The sequence below is a fragment of the Mauremys reevesii genome, linkage group 8 (genome assembly GCF_016161935.1).
Source record: "Mauremys reevesii isolate NIE-2019 linkage group 8, ASM1616193v1, whole genome shotgun sequence".
In the NCBI taxonomy this organism is placed as follows: domain Eukaryota; kingdom Metazoa; phylum Chordata; order Testudines; family Geoemydidae; genus Mauremys; species Mauremys reevesii.
The window spans coordinates 6,373,721-6,386,615 of NC_052630.1; the positions used below are offsets into that span (position 1 = coordinate 6,373,721).

Sequence of the window (12,895 nt, forward strand, 5' to 3'; positions counted from 1 at the left end):
TCGCTCCTGTGGCACAGATCACTATCCACTGGGACCATGGCCCCAAGACTCTGTTAGAGCCCAGGTGGCATTTCCCAACAACTGTGGTGTCTGGTGTGCATCTGAGCTGCATGGGGATCAGACATGTTATGCCCAGGAATGGAAAGCTCAGACATTCCAAACAGGACTGAGTAGCAGTGGGAAACACAGATGTTAAACCAAGGTCCTCTCTGTTCATTCCTGGTCACTGTCCAGGCGGAGGCTAAAGATCCCAAGGGATAACCCCAGCCTCCTGGCTAAACAACGTGAGAGCTGTTGCTTATCATGCAATGGCAGCTGTGTGTCCCCTGCGCAGGCCTGGCCTAACTCATTACTTTGTAAACTAAAATGCTTTGAAACACTCTATGGAAAGGAGAATACTCCAGTGCCTGGCGCAGAGCAGGTAGGAGTCAGGACTCTAGGGTTCCGTTCCTGCCTCCATCACTGACTTAGGACCCGATTCTCCATCGCCCTGTACCTCATGCTGTCATTCCCATGGTCTGAGCACACTGCACGGCCTGTACCACCGCACAGTCCATAGGTGCCTTCAGAACCAGCACCTCATCAAGCTTCACTGGAAAATGCTACCCAGCCTGAGACGATTCTGCTGAAAGAACATCAGCAGTGGAATGTCCCTGTTCAAGCTGCATCACTGTATCGTCAGCATTTTTCTATCTCCCGTTAGCGCCTCTGAGGGCAGAAACAGGATGTAGGTAAAGGTAACAGCTTCCCCCTGCCTCTCTGTGGTCTCAGAAACCTGCACGTTTCCACCACCTTCCCACACCACAGCCTTCTGACTTAGCCCCGTCTCCTGTTTGCTCACGTAAAGCTGGTTTCAAACCCAAGATGTAAACAAAAGCCCTGCACCAAGAGACATGCTGTGCTTCATGCAGTGAGGTTGTGGTGGTCACAAGATGTCTGGGGAGAGGAGTCAGTTACACAGATCAGCCTGACCATGAGAAAATAAAACCTCATGCTGCAGCACCCCAGCAAGCACTTTGCGTGCCATATGGGTAGGTCTGGCTTTTGTTAAGAGTTCTGTGGGATTTTATCTTACCCGTTTGTTTTCCATCTGACGCTATTTACTTTATTAAGCATATTCATCTCTCTTTTTGTAGCTGTACCTACCTCTGTAATGTGGTGCGCTGATGACATACACAATCTGTTACAGAGCACAGAAGAAGAGACGGTCCATGCCTTGAGGAGTTCCTCATCTCACACATCAACAAAACCAGGGCCATGGCTCAGGACAGGCAGGGAGTGCAGGCAACGCTGCCGGTGAGCTCAGTGTACGAAGGATTTATGGACCCAATAATGTCCTTAGCACTGATGGAACGTCATGACATCCACACGTGTAGAATAAAGTCCATTTATTCCATGGATTGGTGCAATATCACAGCTTACATGATGGTGATTTTGCTCAGGCACATCCTATAAATACATTTATGTCACGCTTTTCCTATGTACATTGCATTCACCCTCCTGTTCCTTTTTTTCCCCCATAACTTTTTCTTGCACCTCAAAAGGTGCAAATTTGGCAGCTTAAGTTTTGAGTTTTAGTGTCTGGGAAAGCAACAGCCAGCGAGCAATGGCTGCAGCCAGATTCTGGGCAGCCTTTCCACACATAGTCCCGAGCTGCAGCAACCGTCCCTTCCCCTTCCCCCGTTATTCCAGTCTTAGGACGCAGCTCACGAACCCCTGGGAGTGTCCCCTGCTATTCCGTGCCTGGGTCCAACACATAGTAGGGCCAAAGCACTCCTGTCTTTGAGTTTTCCCAGCCCTTGGCCTCCCTCTCCTGGGCACTGGCTGCTAACTGTACCATAGTACCCAGAGCTTTTCCACTGCACAGAACTACCCCCCCAAGAACAAGGCTTGCAAACTCACTGCCGTGGATTGTGAGCTGGTTCTCCCAGTGAGAAGGGGGAGTGCACTGCCATGCTAGCCCTAATGCATCCCTTTGCACTCACATACCTAGGAATGTTCTGTCCAAGCAGTCTCAGCTGCCCGTTACAGGTGAGGATAAAATAACCCTGTGCTGCCTTCTAGCTTTGAGTCTATAACCTATATCCAGAGGGTGGCCCCAATCCAGACTGGCTGCTGAGTACTAAGAGGGGCTCACTTCTTCCCCCTTCACTGCACTTTCTCTCTGGGCGCTGGCTTGGAATTTGCATTCTCCTGTTTCATTAACCATTTCCTCCCCATCTTTGGGCGAGGAAGAGCAGAGGGGCTGCAGGAGAACTACGTGGCTTGCGCTCGTTAAGGACATTGGTGCGGGGGGGGAGGGGGAGGGGGGTGTCTTCAGCACTGGTTCACATCCAGCACAGATTTACCCTCTGGCGGCTGGGGAGAGTCTGTGTCCCATGAGCGCAGCTCCCAGTGGCCGGGTGTCCCTGTCACACAGAGCACCACAGTAACGCCTCCCTGTTGGCAATCTCTGGAGAGAGGTCAAGGGCTGAACGGACCACCCAGACTGGACAAGCCCCGTAGCCCTGGACTAGGGGCCTCTCTACAGCAGGGTGGAGGCATATTGCAACCTGGGACTGATCTCGGCTGGACCCACTCAGCGGGCGCCAATCTAGCCCTTTCATTACAAAGATATTAAGAAACCAAAACAAGGTGACAAGCCCAGAAAAGGGGCGACTGGCTGCCTGGGGATGATGCTGTGTCACTCCCAAGACCTGTTAGCCAAAGGGCCTTCCTCTGAAACCACACCTAGTACATTTCTGGTACCATATGCCTGCAACACAGCAAGACTGACACAGCTGCGATTGGCCCCTTCACTGTGCTAATGATGCTGATACGGTCCCAAGGCTTTGCAAATCCAGAAGCCAAAGGCATCCCCCGTTTTTGCCACTTTACATGGATCCCCTCCCCCCCTGCCAAATAAATTACTTTCACTGAACCCCACTTCCCTTCCTTGTTCTTTTCCAGTGCCTGGGGGAGCTTGGGACATGCAGATGGGAGATCCCAGCTGTGAGGCGCCAGAGGTCACCAGCCCCTGCCCTCGCGGCACGGCAGGAGTCGCTCAACGTCCAGAGCGACCGCATCTGGAAACCATTTCGACAGCTTTGCTCTCAGAAGTTGAACATTTCCTCTGCGGCGCCTGGCCTGTTTCCCTGTCGTTTCTGAGTAGCTCGCTGGGTAAATACAAGGGGGCCATTTTGATTGGAGCGCATGAGGTGAAGCCCAGACAGGGGCATTCTGGGCCGCTGCACCCACTGCGGGGGACTCACCCATCCAGACTCCAGAAAAAGCTTTGTCACCAGTTGGAGTGGGTGACTAACCCAGCTCCCTTGGGTGCATTTGGGCGACACACAGGGAGTTTTGGTCCCAGGAGTATCAGCCTGTGCATCCTGCGATGCCCTGGCTGGCACGTTGGTCCCCACCCCTCCATGGTGCTACCTCACATGGAGTGAGCTCAGGGAGCTGCATACTTCGCCCACTGTCTTTTCTCCAGCATTGTCTGAGGGAGGCCAACCGGCCCCGGGCTCTGTTCTCACACGACCCCGTTGCGTATGGGGTGAGTCCGCACCCTGTAGATGATGACAGCCGTGGCTGGGCACAGCACCATGGATGTCATGACCAGGATGGTGGCCAGGATGATCAGCACAATGACCCAGATGTCCAGGATGTGCTTGGGGATGGCAGACATGGTGGGATTTGGGCTGCTCATGACTTCCATCCTCCTCCTCTCTGCCACAAAAAGAAAGAGTTACGGATAAAGCAGGGCACAGAGCAGTACACTCCAGAAAAGACCCTATAATTATATATCCCATCCCCTTCATCCCCTCTTCCCCACTCACCCCATGTCTTTCCCCTCCCTTCTCCTCCACGGTTCCCCCCATCCTACCCCCTCCTCACTTTCCCCATCCCATCTCTAACCCCCTCCCTCCTCCCAGTTAGCCCTGGCACTACAGAATCACCGACTGTCTCTTTCCATCTCACTCCCGGCCTTTCCCAACCTAGGCTGAAAATACAACTTTCCTCCTCTCGTTTCTCAGGTCACATTAAAGGCCTCAGCCTCCTCCACCCCCCGACTTTGCTCTTTTTATTGTCGACAGCAATAGAGCTGGGCCACAAGCAGGAGGAATGGCCTTTCGGGTGAAATTTTCAAACCCTACCCTGCATGCCTGGAGCTCGTCTGGTGCTGCTGTCTCATGTATTTGGAAACCCTGCTGAAGTTTTAAACTTTTATCAAGGTTCGTCCTTGGCATAGCGTATTACTTTTGCAGACATCTGTATTTTGAAGCACTCTGTGCAAGGCAGACGTGGCAGAAATGTAAACTCGTGAACGCACATTTCAAACAAAGAAGCTTGGTTTGATGCTTAGAGAAGGGGGCTGGGTGCCAGGAGCCCTATTTCCATCTCTTCCATTGACTTGCTGTGTGGCGCTGACTAAGTACCTTAGCAACTCTGTATATACATATATAATAAATGTATGTAACACCATTTACCCGCTGTTAAGTGGCCCTTGCAAAGCTGCTGTCAGGAGGCCCAGCGCATGCAAGGCTTGGATAAAAGCCGCTGTAAAAATACTAATTGTTAATTATTTGTTATTACTATATGACTTGAGAGAACAAAGCAGCAACCCGGGCATTCTGGTCAGTTATACCGTGATGTGTGCGTTGCTGAGTGAAAATCTTTGAAATTAGTGAGACGAGCTCTGTGTAGCTCGAAAGCGTGTCTCTTTCATCAACAGAAGTTGGGCCAGTAAAAGATTTTACCTCACCCATCTTATCTCTCTAATATCCCGAGACCAAAACGGCCACAACAACCCTGCACAGGAGAAATTCAGCATCTGATTACCACAATATCAGTATAGATATTGTTTTAGGCTGGGAGTTTCAAATGAGACTAGGAGAGTTAGGTGCCTAAATCCACCATACAGTCAATGGAAGTTGGGTACCTAATTCCTCTAAGCACTTTGGAAAATCGCAGATTTAAACTTAAGGCCCTGGCTGCCAGTGTCACGTCTGTTTGCACTGGGGATTTCCCCGGGGGATTAGGGATGGAATGTCCAATCAACACTCTCCATCCTGGAGCTACTTTTCTAGTTTCTCTGCTGGGTTCTGACAACACCGGGCTGTAGGATTCATGCTGTGGCATCTTCCACTGAATTCTGCTGCCCTTGAGGCATCTCTCTTCCTATACTCGTGGCTTTCTGAGTCATGGAGTTAATAGTTTAATTACCAGAAAATCGTCAGATGACACCATCAGGTAGGACTGACGGGCTGTGCTTTATTTTTCTGGTCTTTTATCCACCCCCGCACTGTCTGCTCCTCTTTCATGTCTCTCCAGTGAACTCCAGAGTGTGCTAGTCTGCAGAGCAAACCTCCCTCTGCCTCCTCCTTCCTTCTGAAGAGCTTTCTCAGAGCTGAGCCCAGGGCCGGGGTGTTATCTTGTTCCCAGAGCTTAGTGGAGCAGCCGGACAATCTCTCTCTCTCTCAGGTCCTTATCTGGCCCTCATCATCACTGCATGTGCGCACCTCACACTCTTTTAATGCATTTATCCTCACACACCCGGGTGAGGTAGGGGAGTGCTACGTTTCCCTTTTGACTGATGGGAAACTGAGGCAATGAGCAGCTAAATGACTCACCCAAGGTCACACAGAGAATCGGTGGTGGAGAAGGGAATTGAACATGGGCCTCCCGGTTCCTAGGTTAAAGTCCTAACCATTGGACAGCACTTCCTTTCTAAATGGGAGGGTCGAGGGGGAAGGACATTCAAAGTAGGGCCTGGCGAATCTTTGTTTAAACAGAACCAACCATGACAAAGACCTGTCTCTGGGGTTCTCTGAGCCGTCTGCTTATAACAATCAAGGTGTGATGGACTGAGCAGAGCTGTTTGTAATTAAATCCTGAGGGATGTAGGTGAGGTTTGTTGGTGTAATGGCTGTTATGCCAGCTAGACTGGTCTTCTGAGAGGGGACTGAGTCACTGGCTCTGCTCCCAGTCCCCCCCCCCCCACCAGGACTCCCCATCCTTCCCCATAGAGCTGCAGGTAATGAGTGACCAGGAAGGGGAGAGATGTGTCTTTCCCAAGTTCTGAGCAAACACATTTCCCTGGGTGAGCCCAGGGCCCAGACCAGGCTCCACCCACTCCTGCATCACACACCTGTTAACGAAGGATGTGGCTGGAAGGAAGGACTGGTTGAAATTGGCATGCAAGTGATGCGGGTCCATGCGCTTCCCTATGGCAGGGGAGAGGCCTCCTTATGTCATCAGCAGGTTCAGGCGTGTTTCAGGGCAAGAATTCGCTGGCACGTTTCAACTGACGTTAAAAGCTACTCTTCCAGCATAGTGGGGGCTGCGCTCAGCAAAGACGACCTGCTCTGTGCCCCGGCCCCCCCAGAAATGCAGTGGGGGCTGAATCAAAAACAGAACCCCGGGAAGAACAAGCTTCTAGGGGAGCAGCAGAGGAAAGTTACCTTGGTCAAGGTGTAGATCCAGTGACCCCGGGGGTGACAAATGGTGCACACTCTTAGGGGCTGATCCTGCAATCCTTACTCATGGGAGTGGTCCCGGGGAAGTCCATAGTCCCAAAGAGGCGCTTAGAGGCTATGGCAGTGGGCATTCTAAGTAGGTATCCGTCTGGGAGAAAATATATGTCCTCGTTTGCAGTCTCAGTGATGCGCCTTGTCCATCACAAATGGCCCAGAGACACAGCTCTGATTCTCCTCCCCCTAGCGGAGAGTCCATCCCGGCTCGGCACTGAAAACTTGTTCTGTCTGAGGTGTGTGGATGAAATGCACAAGCCGATCTCCCTCTCCGGTGCATGTGCTAGTAAATGTTGGCCACCTCAGCTAAGCCCGGGGAGAGAGCAGGATGGAATTATTTTGGCCCAAGCTCTAAATGGATCCTGACTGTTATTTCCATTCCCAGAACTATAAATACGGCATGTGCACCTGCCGGCACAAGCCCTCGAATGGAGCCCTGGCTGGCGCCCTGCGTGCCATGTCACTCTGGAGCTTTATCTCTGGTGCTGCTCAGCAAGTACTTCCACTCTTGCAGGCGCTTGTCGTCACACTAATACCGGCAAAGGTAGGGCAGGAGGAACCAAGATGTCAAGCCTTAAGGGCCCTGCAGATAAGAGCCGTAATCTCAGCTAATGGTGGGGACATTAGGTCAAGGCTCATGCAGATTCAAAGGACAGGCTGCACCCACAGCAGAGCCTTGAAGGGATTTCTTGAAACACGGGCTGTTTATGTAACCACCGTGCCTGGGAATCGCTGCAGTCCAGCACATTCGGCCTCTGCGACATGAGTGCTCATTAGTGCTACGAAGACTCTGAAGATCCCTCCAGCACTCGGCTTAGAAGCACAGAGGTTAAAGATGGATGAGGCCTAGGTCATCCAGTCCTTCTCCACTGTCCCTGCTTGGGGCTCAAGACCAAGATTCAGTGGCACTGTATTTGTGTCCGAACTGCCCCAATACCTATCTGCCCATAATGTAGTAGTATGATTTGCCTAAGGAAACACCCCATAGGAGAGAAGGACCCACCAATTTTTGAAAATGGTGCTTGTGGCAAAAATGCATAGTCAGTGGAGCACCTAACGTGTGCCGTTCCTGCAACCATGCATGCAGCTGTGGTAATGTGCCTGCAAACAGACAGGCACACACCTACATGGTCATTTGTAGGTGCATTTACTGTGATCCTGTGCACACGTGTGGTGATGGCGCATGCAAATGAGGCCTGGCTTAATTCTGAAAATGTTGGGCTAAGTGGCACCGAGCAGGGTACATCCCTGTGCTGTCCGCTTTGGCGATCTGGCTTCGAATCTTAGCCTGCAGTAGGTTACAAAAAGTAATGAAGGTTGGTGGGCTGAGTTTAGTGCCCACTGGATGGGTATCAACATCACCACTGGAAACAGCACGTGGCCCAACTAATTCAGGACTCTGTGCTCTGCACTGGAGTAACACGGAGTGTTGCACCTTAGGACTGAGATGCATAGGCAGAGCTGAGAGAGGTGAAAGGTTTGGAATAAACAGAGGCTGGGGCAAGTTAGAGTAAATGTCCGTTGCCGGAATGGGGCACTTGCATAAAATGCCTGATTCCAGCCAGCGCTGCCAGACCCTCGCTCTCCTGGGCACGGAATCTCACCCCCGTTTATAAAATATTAAATGTCACCAGGGAGGAAGCAAGCTGCACTTAGGAACAGATGTTCCTCTCCCTTCCCCTTTGTCTGGGGTGAGGGCAGGGCCCCAGTGGGAGAGGGCTCATGGCAGCTTCCTACGTTCTGTAGCACAGTTCTGATTAGCGAGGTTTTGCACCATCACGCTCACCCACTCCGGATCTCAGCCCTAGGAAGCCACATGCCAGAGGGTCTATTCCCCACCTCCAGGGCGTCTCTCCTATCATTAGCCAATATTCTGCTCTCACTCCCCCAGAGGTAGCCTGGTATCCCAGCTGGGCTGTATAACAAACCCTAAGCTCCGTAAGGACACACGACAAAGAGATTTTTCTTTTCAATTATTTCACCTTAAACTTCTATTAATGACTCCCTCCCCCCTCCCCCTTCAATTTAGAGAAGGAACATTGCAGGCTGGGCTTATTCTAACTCCACAAAGGATAAGGTGGCGATTGCAGAGCTGCCCATTTTGTGGAACGGGTCCGTAACCAGTTTTACTGCGAGCTGCTCGAATGTCAGAAAGAATTCTATCTGCAGGGAGCTAATTTCCGAGTGGTCGCGTGCCTTCCCCACTCCAGCACTAACACCAAAGCACTTATGCCAGGGCCAGCGAGGAGAGCTGCTCTCATGGCAGAAGGCTGAGAGATCCCAGTGCCAAAGCAGCCATCATCCAATGCCATATCAGGGCCAGCAACCCTGGCCTGGAAACAAACCTACAGTAAAGGCAACAGACTAGATTCTGATTTCATTTATGCTGCTGTCAATCAATCACTTACTCCATGGACATGTGAAAGTGAATGAGGATCTAGCCCAGGCAGGTTAAGGCTGCTGCTGGAACAGGAGCAGGGACTTTCTTAACTTTTGAACATTCATCTGTAATCATCTTTCAAAGATGGTTCAGGAATAAATTAGTCACTTTTCCTGAAGCACGGGGGCGACTATCTGACAGGGAGGCGCACGGGGGAACTAAGGACCAAAAGCTCCCGTTCACCCTGTAGCTCTGTCTCTTCCGTGACACGGCTCAGAGAGGGAGGGAGGGATAGCTGAAAGGGGAAACGCGGTGACCGCAGAATGAGGCAAAACAAAACATGATGATAGACGGGGAAGACATGGACACACAGAAGAGATGAGAAAAATCACGTGGCCCCTCACTCTTGGTGGCTAAAGATCTCAGCAACAGCACATGCCCCGTGCTTTTTCCTTCTGGCAGGAGTTGTGTTTTCAGAAGGCAGGACTGGACTAAGAGCCCAGGAAATAAGACTCTATCAAGCTACACTACTTGGGAGATTAATCAGACCCTCCTGCGCTTGAGCGTGTTTGAAATTCAGGGGCCAAATCCAAATTTTGCACCTGGAGATCATCTCTAAGAACAAGACGCTGCTGTGCTTAAAAGCTAGTGAAAGAAAGAGATAATAGTTACCTGCTGGGGTCCTGGGAGCTCGGCGGCTAGGGGACTCCTTGGGAAGAAGAAGAGAGAGACTCAGACCATCTTCCAAGGTAGCCAGCAGACAACTTTCCCAGCCACCACGCTGAACCAACACGCTGGCTCGTAATTCTCTGTGTAAGAGAGGAAGATCAGTCCAGCCCTTCTGAGTCTTGACTCCGCCCGTCTGCCTGGAAGCCCAGAGTGGGTGTGTGTGTGTGGGCGGGGGGGAGCACACAGTGCGTGTACGAATCCCTCTCTGCTTAGAAAGCTGCTGTGTGCAGTTATGTGCAGCTCTCTGCCCACACCCTCTCCAGGAAGAGGGAACGTACAGTCTGGTCGAACGGCCTTTGCCTCACTCACTAATAAGGGAGACTTTGTTTGCGTCCCTGTGGCTCGGTGCTGCCCAGTGCCCATGTACACGCCAGGAACGCGCACACGGTTTAAGGCGGTGGTTCTCAAGCATGTACTCCTGGGGGTACAGAGAGGTCTTCCAGGGGGTACATCAACTCATCTAGAGATTTGCCTGGTTTTACAGCAGGCTACAGAAAATGCATTAGCGACGTCAGAACAAGCTAAAATTTCATAGAGACAATGACTTGTTTACACCGCTCTACACCCTGAATGTCAGTACAGGATTTATGTTCCAGTTGATTTATTTGGTAATGATATGGTAACAACGAGAAAAAAGGCCATTTTTCAGTAACAATGTGCTGTGACGCTTCTGTATTTTTATGTCTGCGTTTGTAAGCCAGGAGGTGAAACTTGGGGGTACGCAAGACAAAGCAGACTCGTGAAAGGGGGACAGTCGTCTCGAAAGGCTGAGTCGGCGGTTTAAGGTTGCGGCTGCTGTGCTCAGCGTCAGCGCGAAGGCAATGGCTGGCAGGAGGAGCAACCAACCAAAGGTTTAAAAGTCATGGATCCTGCTGGCCCCAAGTCCTTCCTGCGAATCCCAGCACCTCTTCCATCATTCCTACCCCATCCCTGCAAATCCTGCTGCTCCCTTTCCACCCTGTGCTCCCGTCCCAGGCATCCTGCACTAACCAGGGGTCTATATTTCCCAGCCACTTGCACCTAGAGGAGCCCTGTGTTCTCAAAACCATTTCCTTGCCATTTGCTTTGGAAATTTAAAATGAAAGAAAGAAAGTGTACCAGGGAGCTCGCTGCCAGGCCCGAGACCGAAGCAGAGAGGGCCAAGGGCTGCCTGCTCATCTCCCCCGGGCTGCTTCTCCAATGCCAGGCGCAGGGAGTCTAGTGGCGCTAGGAGGAACCAGCTATTGCATCCACACTGAGCACCACTGGAGCTGGTTCCTTCTGTGCTCATTCTCAGGTGCTGCTGGAAATGTGGGGACCCTGACTGAACTGCTAGGACCTGCGGCAGCACCGCGCCAAGTCCCTGGTGGAGAGGGCTGCGGCTAAGCAGGAGTTCCTGGGGGAGCTGGGAAGTCCTGGGGAGGGAAAACAGACTGAAATTCTGCAGGAGAGGAAGGGGGTGACACCACACTGAGTTCCCTGAGAAAATGAAGACACGTTCTTGGGTCGAGGATTCATTCATCCTCGTGGCTCTCTGCAGCTAACCATTCTGCCAACCCCAAGCATGCCCTGTCCCCCCAAACCAACGTTTTTAAAAACATGTAATAAAGCTGGGTTCTTCTTCTCCTATTTCCAGGCCTTCCTCCACAGCCAAAAGGGCTAGAAACGTCCCTTCTTTTTACACAAGAGCGGATGCCTGCATGGAATCACTTGTCTCCGGGAGCTGGGGCAATACGAAACGCAAGCCTGACCCTCAAGTCCCAGGAATGGGCAGTTCTGAGTCAGCACGCAGGATTCCGGGACACGTTTGTTTTGCTAAGATTTGGCACGCAGCTCAAGATCCTGACTGATTGTGACAAGAAGGCCAGCGTTGTTCCTGAATCCTGATGGAATTTTCCATTACCCTGGGTGATGGAAAGGCTAAGGGGGGGGGGGGGAATCCATCCATTCCTGGCTGCCTCCAATCACTCAAACAGAGAGTCAAAAACAAATCAGAAGAGCACTTCCACTTTTTGCAGCCACTCTTACGTATAGCTCAGTGAAGCAGGGCTTGAGAGCAGCCTACAAACATGGGGAAGGTGTAAACGCCGTGGAGTGAGAGGGGTTATTTGGGGTGGTGCCTGCGGGAATAACTATGAGCTAATAGGGTGAAAGGGAAAAGTGAGGCTGATAAGCATCCTGCAGTGAGATGTTGTGAGCTAGTCCCCAGAAGGAAAGGCTGGAAGCTTCACTCCTTGAAACATTTGCAATTAGGATGCTGGATAATGCACTGCAGGGAACAAGCCTGCAGTGGGAGGGGACTGAATCAGTTAGTAGGGCTTTTCCTGCTCTAATGTCTAGGAGAATGCCGCAGCATGGAAGAGGTACACCTACAAGGGACCATCTATGTGGGGTACTTAGATGCCCATTACCCTAGTATCTGAGCAATTCACAGTCTGTATCCTGACAACACCCATGTGAGGCAGGGCAGCGCTAGTATCCCTGTTTTACAGGGAAACTGAGGCACAGAGAGGCTATTTAAGCTCCTAACCTCCGCGGAAATCAAATGACTTGTCCAAGGTCAAACAGGAAGTCGGAGAAGGAGCAGGGAGATGAGGCAGGGTCTCCTAAGTGCTAGGCTGGGGCTCTAACCACTGGATCACGCTGCCTCGGGATGTTTTGCTACCATTCCCTTTTAAATGGTGTGAAGCTATGCTGTACACACAGCATGGTTTGGTGATTATGCTGCCAACCCTAATGTTCCATTGGTTCTTAAAATGACCCACGAACAACTGGAGGGCAGAGGCAAACTGAGGCCGCTTTTTCACAAGCAAGTCCCATTCGGTCTTGACTTGCCGGTGAAACGTTGTGGACCACATCCAGCTCTATACAAGTGGGTGCAGCTCCACTGAAGTCATTTGCTCCTGCTTACACCCATGCATCAATTAGATCTCATATCACCAGCACAAAGCAAACCAAGAGCAAAGAGAGTTAATGGAGTTGGAGAATTTCATTGCTACCAGGGGGTGTAGAAAGAATACCGAGTGGGTCAATTCAAAGGGTCTGGGATGGAAAACAGCCTCTCACACCAAACCAGGAAAGAATTTGGGGAGGGAAATAATGAGAACACAGTAGACAAGAATACAGGCGGGGTAGACACTGTAACCTCAGAATGTGTCTTGAGTAACAGGAAGCCACCTGAAATCACTACACCCACCTGCCTGAATGCCTAGAGAAGCAGAGATGTATCTTGGTGAGAATGTGGGGAGATCAGAAGACCTTCTGTGCCTTTAGTGAAGCTGGCTCAAGCCCA

At 51.3% G+C, this 12,895-nt stretch overlaps 1 protein-coding gene and 1 long non-coding RNA gene across 5 annotated transcripts in view; one reads left to right on the top strand and one right to left on the bottom strand.

The window, feature by feature from the left end:
* On the top strand, positions 1–3,033 carry LOC120370004. The gene is made up of 3 exons (XR_005583559.1): positions 1–1,031; positions 1,137–1,296; positions 2,950–3,033. It is a non-coding gene; the product is annotated as an uncharacterized LOC120370004 (long non-coding RNA).
* Positions 1,377–12,895, bottom strand: part of SMIM3 (small integral membrane protein 3) — a 14,624-nt gene continuing 3,105 nt past the window's right edge. Inside the window, exons 2-4 of one of the 4 annotated variants that reach the window (XM_039483974.1) lie at positions 9,568–9,704; positions 4,473–4,542; positions 1,377–3,711 (exon numbers count right to left, since the gene is read on the bottom strand). In XM_039483974.1, coding sequence (XP_039339908.1) covers positions 3,515–3,700 — 186 coding nt within the window. In that variant the 5' untranslated portion in view covers positions 3,701–3,711; positions 4,473–4,542; positions 9,568–9,704 and the 3' untranslated portion in view covers positions 1,377–3,514. Of the gene's footprint in view, positions 3,712–4,472; positions 4,543–6,446; positions 7,804–9,567; positions 9,705–12,895 lie in introns of all 4 variants that reach the window. The other 3 variants (XM_039483975.1, XM_039483973.1, XM_039483976.1) reach the window with 3 other exon arrangements.